Source organism: Vombatus ursinus, unplaced genomic scaffold, assembly GCF_900497805.2.
Source record: "Vombatus ursinus unplaced genomic scaffold, bare-nosed wombat genome assembly UNPS02007284.1, whole genome shotgun sequence".
Taxonomy (NCBI): domain Eukaryota; kingdom Metazoa; phylum Chordata; class Mammalia; order Diprotodontia; family Vombatidae; genus Vombatus; species Vombatus ursinus.
In genome coordinates this window covers 25,525,952-25,542,060 of record NW_020947062.1, presented here as the reverse complement: position 1 = coordinate 25,542,060, position 16,109 = coordinate 25,525,952, and the positions used below count along the sequence as shown (strand labels likewise).

At 36.5% G+C, this 16,109-nt stretch overlaps 1 protein-coding gene across 12 annotated transcripts; it reads left to right on the top strand.

Annotated features, from left to right (window-relative positions):
* The first annotated feature begins 648 nt into the window (after positions 1 to 648).
* CDCA4 (cell division cycle associated 4) lies at positions 649 to 14,373 on the top strand. Of its 12 annotated transcripts, none has more exons than XM_027849116.1 (5): positions 649 to 770; positions 1,240 to 1,516; positions 10,102 to 10,285; positions 11,456 to 11,609; positions 12,631 to 14,373. In XM_027849116.1, exon 5 carries the CDS (start codon positions 12,637 to 12,639, stop codon positions 13,384 to 13,386), a length of 750 nt encoding a protein of 249 aa, XP_027704917.1. In that variant the 5' UTR covers positions 649 to 770; positions 1,240 to 1,516; positions 10,102 to 10,285; positions 11,456 to 11,609; positions 12,631 to 12,636; the 3' UTR covers positions 13,387 to 14,373. The 12 variants fall into 12 exon arrangements, 11 of the variants coding, with proteins under 11 accessions (XP_027704917.1, XP_027704919.1, XP_027704922.1 ...); XM_027849117.1 differs by lacking the exons at positions 649 to 770; positions 1,240 to 1,516 and adding exons at positions 2,905 to 2,955; positions 9,216 to 9,244; XM_027849118.1 differs by lacking the exon at positions 1,240 to 1,516.
* Positions 14,374 to 16,109: the final 1,736 nt, after the last annotated feature.

Here is a 16,109-nt window from a genome sequence, read left to right as displayed (position 1 = left end):
TAACACATGATATATGCATCTCTTCTGGGCATTACCAACAAATTTGTGAGGCAGGTATATCCCCATTTTCCAGTTGGGGCAACTAGTGACTTGTCCGCGGTTACGCAGCTTCGGAGCCACCACGTGAACTCGACTCGTCCTAGCCCCAGGTCCAGGACTCTGTGCACTAAGCTGCGCTGCCTCCCGATCCGGAGGACGCAGCCCCTGGCATCCTGCCCCTCCACAGCAGTCCCGGCCGGGGCAGCCGCGAGCTTCTCTAGGACAAGTAGGAGCAGGTCCTCGGAGCACGCCAGGCCAGGAGCCGAAGAGCGCGCCCGCGCGAGGAAGTCCCAGCCCGAGTCCCACTACGAGGTGTTCACGCGCCCACAACCGCCTACCAAGTCTTCAAACCAGGAGAGCGGGAACTACAACCACCTCCATACCCTCCCCCACGCCCTGGGGATTTGAAGACTGGAGACGCCCCCGCCTCCAACCCTAGGTTCTCGACCAGTCAGAGGCCGCGGCGGCTCGGCGGTCGCCATGGTTACTTTTTGTGGGCGGTGAATGGTGCAGGCAGTGGCGGGCACCGTCACTCAGCGGCCGGCTCCGCCCCGGGATCCGCCCTCCCTGGTCGCTCCTCCCCTTTCCTTCCTCGAGGGCCCCGCCTTGCTTTCTCTGCCTGGGCGCTGTGAGTAGTCGGAGCTGGAGCGGGTTTTGGAGCTCAAGCTGTGAGTAAGCTGGGGCCCCCGAGTCGGAGCCCGGAGCCAGAACGGCGGCCGAGGCGGCTTCAGGTGAGCTCGGCCTCTGCGGGGGCAGGACGCTCCGCCCCGGGTTGGGTGTGTGTGCGGGGTCGGGGTTGTGGGGCACCCCGGTGACGGGGGCTGCCGCTACCGGAGGGGGCGGAGGCCGGTCCGGGAAATCAAAATGGCTCCCGCGGCTCGGCTCCCCTCCCCCCGCGGCCTCCTCCTGCCCTCCCCCTCCCCCTCTCTCTTCTGCCGTTTCCCTTCCTTGGCCTCTTAGGCCCCGACCCCGGGGCGGGAAGCCCGGCGCCTCGCCCGGCCTGGCCTTTGTGTGGCCGGGCCCGAGTCGCCGGCGCTGCCTGCACAAATCGCCCGCCCCGGCCGGGTCCCGCCTTTCCCGCCCGCTCCCTCGCGGTTCTCGCCCCTCCAGGCCCCGGGGCTGAGGCCGCCCGGCGGACCGGCTCTTTCCTGGCTAATCCCCCTGTTTCTTTTTCTGTTTTCTTTTCCTACTTGCTCGTAGATTTCTCTCATCTCGTCACCCTTTGCCATCCCTCTCTCTTGCCCCCTCCCATATATATACGTGCGTGTAGCCCACCCACCCAGCCGAGAAGGCCGCTCCTCGTACGGAGGCTCCCGGCAGCGCCTGTTCCCCATGGATCCCCGGGGCCGCCTCCGCGGCAGGACAGACTTCCCGCTGTGCAGGAGGAAACGCACTTTGAGTAATGGAAAGTCACTTCTACCAACCATTGTAACTCCATCCAGAGCTGCTGGTGACATCTTAAATCTCTAGTGCAAAGGTCGAGTTGGTTGATTAGCGTTGCCAGGTTTCTTCCCGAAATGCGATGAATTATTTGTGAAAATACATGATTGAGGGGAGGGCGTTCTAGTTTATAATGGGAGTGGTGTGGTGGTGGTGGTGTGTTGGTGATGGTGATGGTGGTGGAAGGTGGTGGTGGTGGTGGTGGTGGTGAGGGTTTGGTGCCTAAGGTGGTTGGTTTTCTTTCATTTGTTGACCCTTTCCAGGTTCCCCAACCCCTTTTAGACTTATCAGCAATAACAATATCTGACATTTATATGAGGCTTTAAAGTTTGCAAAGAAGTAAAAGTTTTTAAAAGTGTTTTTAAAAAAAAAAGTTATATTGGATGTTGCTAATCTCACATTCTAGGTGCCACAGGCAAAATCCTGGTATATTTCATCAATCTGTCAGTCCTTCAATGAATTTTATTCATTGGCACAAGAGTTTTTACCTATATTTGGTCATTGAAAGGTATTGTATCATTTCTTATGAAGTCAAGATAATACTTTAAAAAAAAAAAACCCAACCCTTTTTTGTTCCTCACAGCAGCTTTCTGTGAGTAAAGGAGGTGCTACCACTGAAGCTGAAGCACTTGGCCTATTCACTCAGATGGGCTGGGGAAAGAGAAATTATCCCAATATGGTTCTTCATATCAAAGCGGGACCAGGAATGGGAAAGCTGCTTCTAGGATAAGATGGTAGTTTATTCAAAACTGTCTAATACTGAGACCCTGCTGAAATTGGCAAGAAGACCCACCAATTCTAAAAATAGCTTATTTGATGTGAAATTGGGGGCTTATATAGACCATATCATACAACTGACGTGGATTTTAAACGTTGTGACTTGTATATGTCATCCTACCAATCCTTCTGTTCTTCAAAAAATGCTGTTATGTAAGTTTTCTTTCCTGAATTCCTTGCAGAGGGAGAAATGGGTAGTAGATGTTTGCAATGGGAAACTTGATTTTCATCTTAGCAGCACTTAGGAAAACCTCACATGGTGAACTGTTGCCTCTTTAATTTAGCTACTCTTTTTAAAAAGTATAACAAGTGATGCATCATAATGTATGGAGAATGGTGATCAACCATGAAACATTTTAATAAAAGGCATGCTTCTTTGTGGCTTGCTTTCAGATGCTGACATGGTGAGTGTTCAGTTTAAGTGTTTTTAAATTTTGCTTTTAAAAAAAGAGTTAATTAATTGAAATTTTATAGAACAGTTCTCCTTCCCCATCCTATAGTAGGAAGCAATTGCACTGTTAGTATTGTGTTAGTATATATCTGGAAGCACAAAGATTCCACCAAGAGTGGTTGAAAAACCTGGTGCTTGTACCTACTACTTCCCTTTCAGTCTTGTTTAAGCTGACCAGTCAAATGGAGACTGACTACAGGGAGGGAAATAGGATGTGGGAAGAGGACAGTTCTCACAAACATTTACTGGTAAGTAAATTTTATCTTTATTGGTCTCCACTTGCCTTGTCCTACTGTAGTAACAAGTAGAAATAGTAGTGAGAGTAGGAAATTTTCCAGAAAATAGCAGAAAGGTAAATTTTCCCAATGCTTTTGTGACTAAAATGAAAGATTTAAAGGAGAAATCAACCTGTTGAAGTGTGTCCCAGAGAAGCATTAGACCAAATAGAGGTTGTCACAAGAAGTATCACAACCAGTAGACTGTTAGCTTTTTTTTTCTACTGGGAAAGTTAAAGAGTAGTGGGAATAAATTACCATACTTTAAAAACTATTTTTAAACATAGGATAAAGGACACTCCTAGATAAGGAAACTTCCGACACCAATATAGTCAGTAGCTTCTTTGCGATTTTAAAGTCTCAGAAAGTTCTGTAGGTCACTGAGAGGTTAAGTGATTTCCTCAGAATCATACAGCCAGTATGTATCAAACAGAGGTGGGACCTAGGGTCTTCTAGCTTTAAGGCTAGTAGTTCCCCTATCTATTATGCCACGTTGCCTCTCAGAGGTTAAAAAAATTTGTTTTTAAATATCTGTATTTTTTATGTTATATAATTTGTTTTGCTGATAGTTACTATCAATATTACTTTTGAGATTTAGCCCTGAAATCAATAGCTGTCAAGGCATTTATTTTCATGATCCTGTCTTTAAGGAAAAACTAGAAGCCTCTTGTCTCACATGTTGGGGGGAGGGGTTAATTCAGCTGCTGTGTTTTTTCTTATTTTTCGGGGGAGAGTGCTAAGTTTTGTCATCTTCCAAATAATGTTTTGTTTGCCTCAACTTTCAGTGGGTTCTGTCTCAGTCCTTATCCTATTAAATGGGTAAAAGGATTTTAATTTTCACTCTTGGTAAGTAACCAAAGTGACTGGATCTTTGAAGACTCCATTATGATTTACCTGCAAAATTCAAGTTCAGAAATCAGATACTGGTGTTTTAGCAATCAACCATCATTAGTACAGATAATCAAAAAGCTTAGTAGCTTTTGATTTGGGGGTATTTTAAGTCATATTTTATTTAGATAAAAGCCTTAATTCCTGAGATCATTTGATAGACAACCTATAACTGGAGCAACATCCCATACGTTGCTAACTCACCTTTTATGGCTAGTGGTTCTTGCTTGGATTCTACCTCTGGAGTAAATTTTTGAGAAGAAAATACCACTTAATAGTAGTGATGTGAGATAATTTGTAAAGTGGTCTGCATAGTGTCTGGCCCATAGTAAGCACTACATAAGCATTAGCTATTATAACAAGTAAGACATAACCCCTTTGTAGAGTTTGGTTAGAATGTGATACAGAATACTATGAATTCAGAGCAAGGAATGCAAGACATTTTTCACTTTACCTCTTTTGTACATCCTCATGTTATTCCTCATGCTGCTTTCCTTTCTCTCTCCTCCCCACCTTTAGCACCCTACCCAGGCCTGCCCTAGCTTTCCCAAGTAATCCTTGCTCCAAAGATACAGCCTTCAACCCCCAACAACAATTCTTATTTTTCTAGGTTGCCAGTTACCTCAGGTAAGTCTTAGGAGGAAAGAAGTCTGAATTAATTCATATTAAAGTGTGAATGAAAAATCTTCAACCACCCCATCAGTACCAGATTTTCATTTATTAAAGACTGCTCCAACTGATAGAATTTCAGACAATGACAAAGTGAAAAGAAAAATTCAGGTAGTATATGAGGAATTAATTACTAGACTTTAAAGGGTATATACATTGTATCGGGCTTCCAGGCACCTTGCAGACAATCTGCTCTTGTGCTTAATTTCTCTAGAATGTATCTACATTTTATGTAACCTTTGGATACATACATAGATGTTGAGTGTATACTGTATAGTACATATACTACTTTGGGTTCATAATAATACATTGGTTTTTGGAACCATCTGTTAGTCTTTTTTTAAGTTTTTAGAAGATTTTTAAAATATAGTTACACATTTCATTTTTAGTACACAAATACTGTTACAACATATTTTGTAAATGAAGCAGGATTTAAGAGTACATAGAAGCAAAAATCTGTTGTTTCCACATTTTAAATTAAAGCAGTTACTGTCTTTTCTTGATTAATATTTAAAAGAATTTGGTATGTGGAGGATTGCATTTGTACAAGTAAAACCAAGACAAAGCTAAATTGAGTTTCTAGCAAGGCTCCCTTTCCGCTCTGGGATTCAGCTTCGATCATCTAAATTATTATTAGCTGTAAACTCCTTTTTGTCTTTGGGTTATCTGGGTAGTAGCACTGTCTACAAGCGATCAGCTTGCTATAGAATACTGGCTATAATATGTACTTCTGATCAGAAATTTTCTTACTAAAGATCTTTGGGTTTTAACAGTTTAGCTTTCAGAAATTCACATGCCCCCCCTTTAGTGTGCTTAAGGGTGATAAAAAAAAAAATACCTATGGACTTTTGCTTATTCTAAAGCAGAGGTGTCAAACTTGCTGCCTTCAAAACTCCAGAGTCCAAGTGAGGCCTGAGCCAGATTAAAATGTAATTGAGAAATGTTTTAAGAAAATAAAAATGCAATTCAACATAGATAATGTTTGTGGTTTTCTAAGTCAGTATGCCCCTTGCAGGGATCATTTTTATTTGAGTTTGATACCAGCGTTTCTGAAGTAATTCACTAGTCAACTATTAGTTTTTAAATTGGCTTGTCATATTCTGAGCTTTGGTGTTGCAAAATGTTTCTGATAACTATTATTTGTGAATTGTGGCTTTTTTAAATATCTCATTCACATTTTTAATATTTTTTTGTTAAAGTAGGTGGAGGAGCCAGTTACTTAAATATGCCTAGCAATCTGGAATGAAGGGGAAAATGCTTATTTCTAAATCAGTAGGGAAATGTTGGATTTGGAGCCAGAGGACTTGGGTTTGACTGATAGTCTCTGTTACTACCTGTATGACCCCCTAGGTCACACTTAGCAAGTTACTTAATTATAGTCTGCCATAGTTTCTTTTAAAAATGAGGGAGTTAGACTCGATGATCTCTAACATCCCTGTCAGGTCTAAATCTATGATCCTGTAAAGTAGAACCTTTGTTTAGAAAGCAATGATGGCTGCATAATGGAGTTTTTTTCTATTTTAAATGTAGTAATTCCAAAAGTTAAGAAAGGCAGTGTAACTTAGTAGATAGTTTGCCTTGTCCTTGGAGTTGAGTCCTGTCTTTGACACGTGCAGGCCGTGTGATCCTGTGCAATTCGCTTAACCTTTCAGGGCCCCACCAACTCTCTAGGACTCAGGCAGGAACAGGTACTGATCTTCAGTCTGCATGGGTAGTACTTAACACGGAGCTCTCTCCTGACACTGATAAAATTGTAGGTCTGGTCAAAGAGGAAAAATGAAAAAGTGATTAACCAGAAAATTCAGAACTTGTCAGCAGTATGAAGAAGGCTATTTATTCATATTCTAGGTATTACTCTAACGTAATGACAGTTTTAAGGGAAAAAAAACCAGGCATAACAGCGTTTATACATGTCTATTACATACACGCATGCACATAGACACAAAAAATAGTTCTCTTCAGAAACTATTTTTGGAGGCTGTGTACTTGATAACTTAAAGAATGTTGTCTTTGCTTAAAATATTTTGATATTGGCTTCAGGGCCTGTGGCACATTCCTCTCATTGGTGGCAAATCCTTGTTCTTTGAAGGTGGTTTTAGTTTTTGGGAGTAGCCAAATTGGCTAGTGTTAGGGAATAAGGTGAGTGATTGAATAACACTACTGTTTTTATTTTTGGTTAGCAACATCCATAGTATACTGGAAAGTGCTGGAGTAAGAATATTTAAGTTCAGATTTTGATTATTAGCAATGTGACCATGGGAATCTCTGAGCATCTGTTTCCTTGTTTGCAAAATGATAATGATACCTGTACATACTAATCACAGGTTGTTTGTAAAAAGTACTTTATAAAATCTAAAGCACTACATAAAATGAGTTGTCTATTAATCATAGTAATTATAGCTAATATTTATGTGATGCTTACTCTGTGCCAGATACTGTGCCTGTGCTAAGTGCTTTACAATTAACTCAGATGGTCCTCAACAACCCTGGGAGGTAGGTGCTGTTATTATCCTCATTTTACAGATGAGGAAACTGAGGCAAAGAAAGGTTAAGTGATTTTCCCAGGGTTATACAGTATCTTGAGGCTGGATTTGAACACAAGTCTTCCTGACTCCAAGCCCAGTGTTCTAGCTCCCTAGTTGCTACTCCTTATGATAAAAGTAAGGAGATTGAATTTTCTTAGACAGCTTTTAAACTGGCTTTGCTAGTAATTCCAAAAGAGAATTTGGTATTTAAACTCAAGCTTCACCTGCCTAATAGCTGACGTGTAATGTTTTAAGGTTTTCAAGATTCTTTACACATTTTATCTTGTTTGAGCCTCACAAAAACCGTTGAGTGCTGGATTAGGTATTGAATGAGATAAAAAATTGAGATAAGACAATTCCTGTCTTTTAGGAGCTTAAAATCTAGGATGCTTTGGGGTTGTTTTGTTTATATGTGTGTGTGTGTGTGTGTGTGTGTGTGTTTGTGTATATGTATGGGTTTTTTTGAGGCAATTGGGGTAAAGTGACTTGCCCAGGGTCATACAGCTAGTAAGTGTCTGAGGTCAAATTCAAACCCAGGTCCTCCTGACTCCAGGGCCAGTGGTCTATCCACTGTGCCACCTAGCTGCCCATACACTTGGTGAGACAAAGACAACAGCTTATTTTTCCCAGAATTGACACTGGCTATAGGCAATAAATATCCATGCTTTTTTTAATTTTTGAAAACTTACCTTAGTATATACATAGTAGTAAGGTAAAGGTAATTGTCCTTACAGTTACAATAAATACTTTTTGTTGACCTACTTATTTTTAAAAAGATAATTTTTACATAAAAGAAAATAAGTAATGTCCTTCCACTACTAGATTTCACTTTTTAAAATTAGAAATTGCCCTGTGTAACAAATAGGTTGATAATCATATCTGAAAACATAGTAACAGTAGGTCTTCAGTGTAGCAAGCAGTTTATATGTAGATATACATATTTAGTGTATCTTCTGAACATTTTTCTAGCTAAATTTTATGACTGCTCATGATGTTTGTCATTTCAGAATTATTTCTTACTCAATTGATTGGGTGACCTGATTTGCAACCAAAATAATGCAAAGTGGGTAGATGCTTAAGTGGAGAAGACAGAAATTTCTGCTAAGTCATGATTCAGGGCTTATTCTAGTAATTCATAACCTCGTCAGAATTTAATTTATTTGATTTCATTATGGATTGGGGAAGAATTTGATTTAAATTTATTTGTCCTAATTTAAATCATTTAATTGGGAAGACTAATCATTTTTGTTAACAAAAAGTGCCTTTGATAAATTGTGGTTGAAGCTTTGATAATTGTCATAATCTTTAAATCTTACTCCTTAAGAGAATTTAGCAATTGTACAATTTAAATATATCAGTAGATCTATGATATTATTTTGGTAACTCTATTGGGACAGCTGGCAACCCTACCATGCCTTCTAATTCATAATTTCTAATCCGTTATCTCCCATAAATCCTACAAAGAGGTTTGCTGTTAGTCTTCCTTTCGATCTTTTTCACATTTTGTAGCTATAGTGTCCTATCTTTTATCACTCATTCTCACTGTATGATTAACCATTCCCTTTCTTTTGATCATATAGTTCATATAGCTTTTAAAGCATTGGATTATTTATCTTTTAAAAAAAATTTTTTTACTACCTTAAAAAACAATTATTTGCCAGTGCTCGATGAAATAATTTTAAAGTAACGGGGAGAGAACGGGATGAAGCCTTTCCGGATTAATAATTTCATTTCAATTCATAAATGTTTTAAAATTGCTTATAGCGTATAGCCACTGGGGATGTAAAGACAATGAGCGTGGGAAATATATCATGTTCTCAGATAAATGAAGGTAATTTGAAATGGGAAATTGTGCATATTTTTGCCACCGTAAATTAGGGAGATAAAAGAATACAATAATGCCAAGAAACATTCTGTTTAAAAGAAAAAGTAGATAAGCTTTCTTGTATTACAAGCATGTATGATTGACTTAAAAAAATTTTTTTAAGTATTTTTAAATTCAGCATATGACTTAAAAGCAGTATGCATGTAGTGTTCTTTTTTTATTCATAGACTAGGAACAATTAGCATAGCACTTTTATTTTTAAATTCCTAAATTGATTCCTCAGTTTAGAATTCAGTGAGAGAAAATGTATTTTTCTATTCATGCAGGAGAAAAGTTGTTCTTCATAGCTGGATTGGTAAGTCTTGAGTTCTTAAAGCAACATCCACCAACTTTTAAAAATTTCATTGTACCTTTTTCTTGAATAATGAGGTAATTTGTGTAATGTGATTGGTTTTGTGAAAAAAATATATTGTAATTAGTACTAAAGAGGGGTGATTAAAAATGTATTCTTTAAGTTTGTTTACAAATATATCATCTTTTATATTCTCAGTTCTATATCTGATTTTTAATATAAATTAAAGTGAGTTTAAGGTATTTTTAATATAATCCATTCTGATAATTTTTTTCTCTCTGAAAAGTGTTTATATAGAAAATAAATACTTGATTCATATTCACATGTGTAATTATTTGTGTTGTTGGTAATATATTTTGGTGAGTTTTATGACATCTCTGAGGTTATTAGTTGAGGTTTTATTTCATGAGATGTCATTGTGTTAGTGAACATGGGTTTGGAGAATATGGACTTTTAAAAGTCATGTCAGTGGCTATTATTTTGTTGTTTGATGACCTGGTTTCAAATATCAAATAGATGAATTGAGGCTGTACCTGTAGAGATGGAGCTTTGAAGGAAAATTTTTTTAGTATGATTTTAACACACTAATTGTAAAGAAAAAAATTGAGTATATTTTTATAACATGCTTAATATCTTAAGGTTGGTATGCACAGTTAACTTGTTTATATAGGATATTTCTTCATGGATTAATTGCACAGTAGCAAGCAAAACTAATAAGGTAAGGAGAGGAGATCAAACATTTTGGAGGGCTTATTTGTACTTCTCTTTAGAGTAGTTAGAAGAGCTGTGAAAAGCACTTGTGAAATTTTTTTCTGGAGCTTAGTTTTAATGTTTTATCTGTTTTTCTGTCCTTCCTGTAGTACTTACTCTTATTCCTTCAAACATTTATTGAATGCTTACTATGTGCAAAGTGCTGTGGAGAATACATAGATGAATCAGGCAAATTTCTGAACCTCACATGAAGAACTGGCCATAACTTTTTCAAAATGCAAATGACAGACACCTTTTTAAATGCCTAGTTAATTTTGTTCTCTTCCTACCAAGGTAGGTGTTGCATTGCCCCTTAAAGAATGTGTGTAATTATAGTTGCCATAGAGAAAAGGAAGGGGCTTTTAATAGCAAGAATCAGATATAACTGCAATTTAAGCAGCTTGTACTGCTATTAAGCAGGTGGTACTCCTGTTGGGCATATAGTAATGGTGTTTCTAGGTAGAGTTGATAGTATTGAAATGGGTAAGGATACTTAAGGATGGAGAACCTTTAAAATGATTACCCAGTTTTCAAATTTGAAGAAGTAGCATTTTACAGAGGAAAATGGTATAGTGAAAACATTAGCATTTAAGTCTGAGGACTTGGGTTCAAGATCTGGTCTGTTATGACCTCTTGGTGACTTCAGGCAAGACACTTAGTATTTCTGTCTCTTTAAGATGAAGGGTTTGGATGAAATAATTTCTGAGGCCTTTTCTATCTCTAAATCCTATTCTCTAATCTTTGAAGTAGCATTATGATTAGATTGGAAAGGGAAAGGGGATGATGACAAGAATGTGGGAGGCAGTTAAACACAGTAGAAAGGTATTCTACACTAAAAATTTATTATAATTCATGTGAGAGATGGTTTTAACTTAATGGTTAGGAGCAGAATGTGTGAAGAAAGAAGAATGAAGTAACTCAGATTCCAAGAGTTGATACCAAAGTTTATTTGGAAGATGATCAGGAATCTGAATTCTTAATAGTTTGCAGTTTAATTATTTGCAAGGATAAAAGTAGAATTTGAGAATTAATGATGAATCACAATATACTCAGCATTTAGTAAGAAATCTGCAGTCTCTGGTGGTCAGCAAACAGAATATTATAACTTCCTAGCAGTGTATGGTAAATAAACTAAAAGATATTTCTAAATATAGATGTTGCCTCAGAAATCAAATCTGTGGGTGTCTAGTAGAAGCTCATCTCTAAGAACATAAATAGGAAGTCCATTGTTAGAATTCTCTTCATTACAGATAGCTTCTGGTTTTTTGATTAAACATAATATAAGCTTTGGTCTTTAAGCCATTACTTGGCCTCATTTTTAAAAACCTTGGTTTGTTAAAGAATATATTATGACTGGTGTTTTCATAAGTATTTGTAATACGATTTTCATGTTTTAAAATTCAACACTGTAGTCATTGTAATAGCACTATATGAAAATAAAATGGTATTTCCTTAATCTTACAGTATGGATGAGAGTGGCAGCTTGGTGTAAGTGAATATTGTCAGAGTTGGAGTCAGGAAGATCTGGGTTCAAATTCTGCTTCTGAAAATCACCTCTGTGACCATGAGAAAGTGACTTAACTTGAGCCTTGAGCAACTCTGTAAATTTTAGATATAGGTGGGTTGTGATCTATGGCAGAAGAAGTTAAAAGGCATTAATGTATTTAAACTAGTTTTTTAAAAATCATTTTTAAATGGTTTAGACTTACTTACAAACAGGCATGGGTAGCATTTTTTTTTAATCTCCTTGTTAAATAACTGGATAAATTGACATAATAAGGATGCAGATGTTAACTGGGAAGGCAGAGAGAGGCCTGATGCCACTTCATTAAATACTTTGCACAGTATGCCTTTTGTTAGAGATGGCTATGTAGTTTAAAACTAATCAGTTTTTTGTTGTATAAGTTTCTATATTTTTGTTTTTAGTTACTTAGATTTAGTGTATATTTCTAAGCAGCAATTTTATAATCTTAACTAATGATGCAAATGTAACAGACCATCCAAAAGTGAATTTTATTCCAGTAATAATTCCAAAATATGTAGCTCTCTTCAGAGCAAATCTAAAAAAGCATTATACAGCTATGATTCTGTATAAGCACTGTAAAAAAAAAAATCAACTGTGATTTATTTGCCCCATCATGCAAATGTAGACATTAAGGAGAAAATGGAAGTTTCAAAAAATAATTTGGGAAACACCTGTTAAGTAGAATGGTAGATCCTTAATTTGGTTATCTGCATTTTTATCCAAACCTTTACGTGATTTTTTGGAGACTTAAGGCCCTGTTTACCTGTACCTAGTCTCCAAATATATCTTCTGTTATAGGCATAAATACCTCGTTTGATTTTTCTCTTTCTGTATGAGACATACCTAGTTCACCTGTTTAAAAATGAAGAATATTGATCTTTAATGTGAATTTGGTCCCACTTTTTAATAACCCACTATAAGTATTAAATTAGCTAAAGTTAAACCTACTTAGCTGTATCCTAAGAGGAATAGTTTTAGTGTTGTGATTAGTCTGTCACTGTAGAGATCTAACCATTGGTTAAATGCTATGTTTCCTTCTCTGATAGTTTTTGGTTTTGTTTCTGAAAACTGGACATTTTAAATTATGCTAAAATAAGTTATTTGGTTTCAACAGGACACAATGTTTGCAAGAGGAATAAAGAGAAAATGTTTTGATGGTGAAGAAGATATTGAAGGAACCCTGGCTGGTTTTAAGTCTGTTCCCTCATATAATCTTCAGCGGCAATCACTTTTAGACATGTCTTTGGTAAAGCTTCAGTTGTGCCACATGCTTGTTGAACCTAATCTGTGTCGATCGGTTCTTATAGCAAATACTGTAAGACAAATTCAAGAAGAAATGACCCAGGATGGAACTTGGCAAGTGATAAATGCTCAGAATGCAGGACAGGCTTCTCTTGATCGCCTAGTATCATCAGATATCCTTTGTCGTTCAACAAAAGAACAGGGTGAAGGGAAACTTATTCCAAGTTATAGTAGTTTCTCAAAAGACTTTGAAGATATCCAGTCCCAAGATATTATTTCTGACCTGTCCACGGTTGCATCAGTACAAGCTCCAAGAAATCCTCAAAGTAATGTTTGGGAAATGGAGAACCCTCAAGAAAATAGGGCAAACTTTCAGAAGTCACTAGATCAAATATTTGAAACATTGGAGAACAAAAATCCTAATTCTGTAGAAGACTTGTTTTCAGATGTTGACAATTCTTACTATGATCTTGATACAGTATTAACAGGAATGATGAGCAACACAAAAATGGGACATTGTGATGTGCTTGAGAGCTTTTCATCTCAAACATCCACAAATTCTAACTCAAATTGTAAATCTGATATAAATGAGCTTGACCATATTGTGGAAATCCTTGTTGAATCTTGAAATGGTTAAATACAAAGCATGATTCTTTGAAGAAGTCGAGAACGTTTGAAAAAACATGCCTTCAAATAGTTTACTATCAAATGAATATGTAATCTACATAAAAGCTAAAAAGCACTTCATTTTGTGAAATAGTGTTATCTTTAAAGCTAACATGCTACTTGCCTTTTGACAATTTTGGTTTGTTCACTGAAATTTAAATATATACTCTAATAAATAGTTGCAGGGTATGAAGCTTAGTGTACTTAAACTTTTACTTCCTCAAGGCAGAGGGGAGACTGGTACAATGGGTTCTTGACTTCTCATTTAACATTTTTTTCAGGGCCTATACATAAACTCCCAGTTGCCCTGATTCCTTTACCTTCCCTCTTTCTTTTTCAGCTACAGTCACCATCCTTCAACTTTATTAGTCTAGATAGATTTTTTTTATTAGTTTTGTATGTTTTGGGCAATATTTTGCCTCTTAAAAATATATTTTGAAATTTTTTATATTTTCATCAGTGTTTAGATTTTCCAGCTATTTTCCTAAAAGTATATTTTTACTATAAATGTCCTTTCTGCTGCTACTTCAGTAAATTTTTCATAGCATAAACACTTGGAATTGGTGTTTTTCTGTTAAAATTTTAAAAGGATTTTCATTTTTCAGAATGAACTATATTATATAGTTCAGTAAACTGTAAATATACAACATGCTTTAAAATGTAAGAGCTGTTTTCATAATCATGTAGTTCTTTATCAAAGTTGAAAAACTTGTATTGCTTTTTATACTTGAGCATTGTTAGAAGGAAAAAAATACTGATCCGTAGATACAGTTCTATTAAAGCCATGTTTCATGTTAATTCTGAATATAAATTATGTAGGGTTTTATTTATGTATATTTATATGTAAATGTCATCACAGTGAATTGTCTATCATTGAAGTCTAGGGTCAAATTTATGTGGGAAAACTCTTGCACTAATTACTAAGTAAAGTGTTATTGGGGCCTTTGAATCTCTATCATTGTGTTCTTTTGTTTATCTCAATTAGTATGTTTTACTCCAGTGTAAGTTTTCTGTATGGCTATTCTTCCTTTGAAAGATGTTGCTTAGGTCTTTCATCTACTTTAAATAAGAAATACATTCGTTGTAGAATGTATTTAATAAATATGTCAAGGGATCCATTTAGGAAAGGGTAGCTTAATATTAGAATGAGAAGTCCAATTTTACTGTATTAAGCTGTGCCTGGAATTCTTCTTTTAAATCAGACAGTAGTCTGCTTGAAATAGATTTGTATACATTTGGCTCTGGCACCTCATCAGATTTTGAAAAAGATAAAAGTATGGAGCTTGCAGTAGCAGAAGTAAAATTGGAAAGATTTGGGAAATGGAATCTAGACTGCTTAAGTGCAATGAGGAACAAAAAAGTTGAGAATCAGGGAAGGACTTTTTTTCCCAAAGACATATTCCTCTCTTCAAGGGAAAAAAAAAGCTTCCACATTTCTTGTCTTAAACTTTTTCTGTTCCCATATAGATTGGTATAAATGTCACTTCTAATACTTTCTCAGATTTCTTGTGCATTTGACTAATAAGTATTTTAATATGAATATTCAAAGAATTGTAAAAGTTTGTGGGATTTTTTTTAAAAGAAAAATGTAATTAAACATAATTGGCAAAATTCTAAAATGTGGATTAAGATTTACACCAGAAATTAGTGTAATTGTGTGCATTGGAGTCTTACTTCATGACTTTTAAATAATTTTTTTAAAATAAAATGTTTGACTAAAAATTTAGAATGATTGAGCTGAAAATCCTAAGTTCCATTTCCTGGGGCTATACAATAGAAAATAGAAGCACCAGCATATGTGAATCAAGAGCATGTCCAGAAGACCTGAAATTCAAGTTCTGCTTCTTGACTTGTACTAGTTGTTTGTGACCCTCTGCAAATCACTTAAACCTCTTAGTGTTCCCGGGCAGTTTTCTAATTCTCTTAATTGCAGATGGATCTGAATTTTCTCCCACAGCGTTCCTATACCAAGGAAATGACAGTCTTTAAACCATCTCCCACTCTCATCCCCAGTCCTCTACCCCTCAGCATACACAAAAGGGCAGGGAAAAGGGAACAAGCATTTATTAAGGGATTACTATGTGCTTTACCTAAATATTTCTTTAGGTTGTTACAACAACCCTATGAGGTAAGTACTGTTATGATTCTCATTTTATAGTTAAGGAAACTGAGGCAGATAGGTTAGAAGAGTTGTTCAAAAAGCTCTCTCAACTGGACCATATTTGAGACTGGCATCTGTATACTTAAGGAAAAGGGTAGTTCTTGCTATCTCTGGGAAAAAGGAATAATCTACATTTACAAATGATTTTTGATTTCCAATGCTAAGAATTTTGGCATTTCAGAAAAATAAAAATAACTTTTAAAACATAAGATTTAATTCCAGTCTTATTGGTAGAAGTTCATATTGCGTACATTTTAAGTAAAATTATCTAATTTCTAAGTTATTTGGAATGTCATATGTTATTCTTGGAAGCATTCAACAAAAGTCATTCACTGATTTTCAAATAATAATGACTTTTTAACCATTTAGGTTACACAGTAATGAACAAGTTCTAGTACAGGTTATTTATTAATTTTTACTATCTTAAAGATAAGAATCAAGATGGATTGCTTTAGTTAATTAAAACAGCTTCTTTGTGAAGCTGACTTAGATGTGGACATAGTTTGTTGAAATTTAACCAGTGC

Bases quoted from the DNA above. Each gene is read 5' to 3' on its own strand.
- CDCA4 (XM_027849115.1), top strand. From the start codon at position 2,890: ATGGAGACTGACTACAGGGAGGGAAATAGGATGTGGGAAGAGGACAGT. The intron at 2,956-12,630 runs GTAAGTAAATTT...TGGTTTCAACAG, and splicing joins GTTCTCACAAACATTTACTG to GACACAATGTTTGCAAGAGG.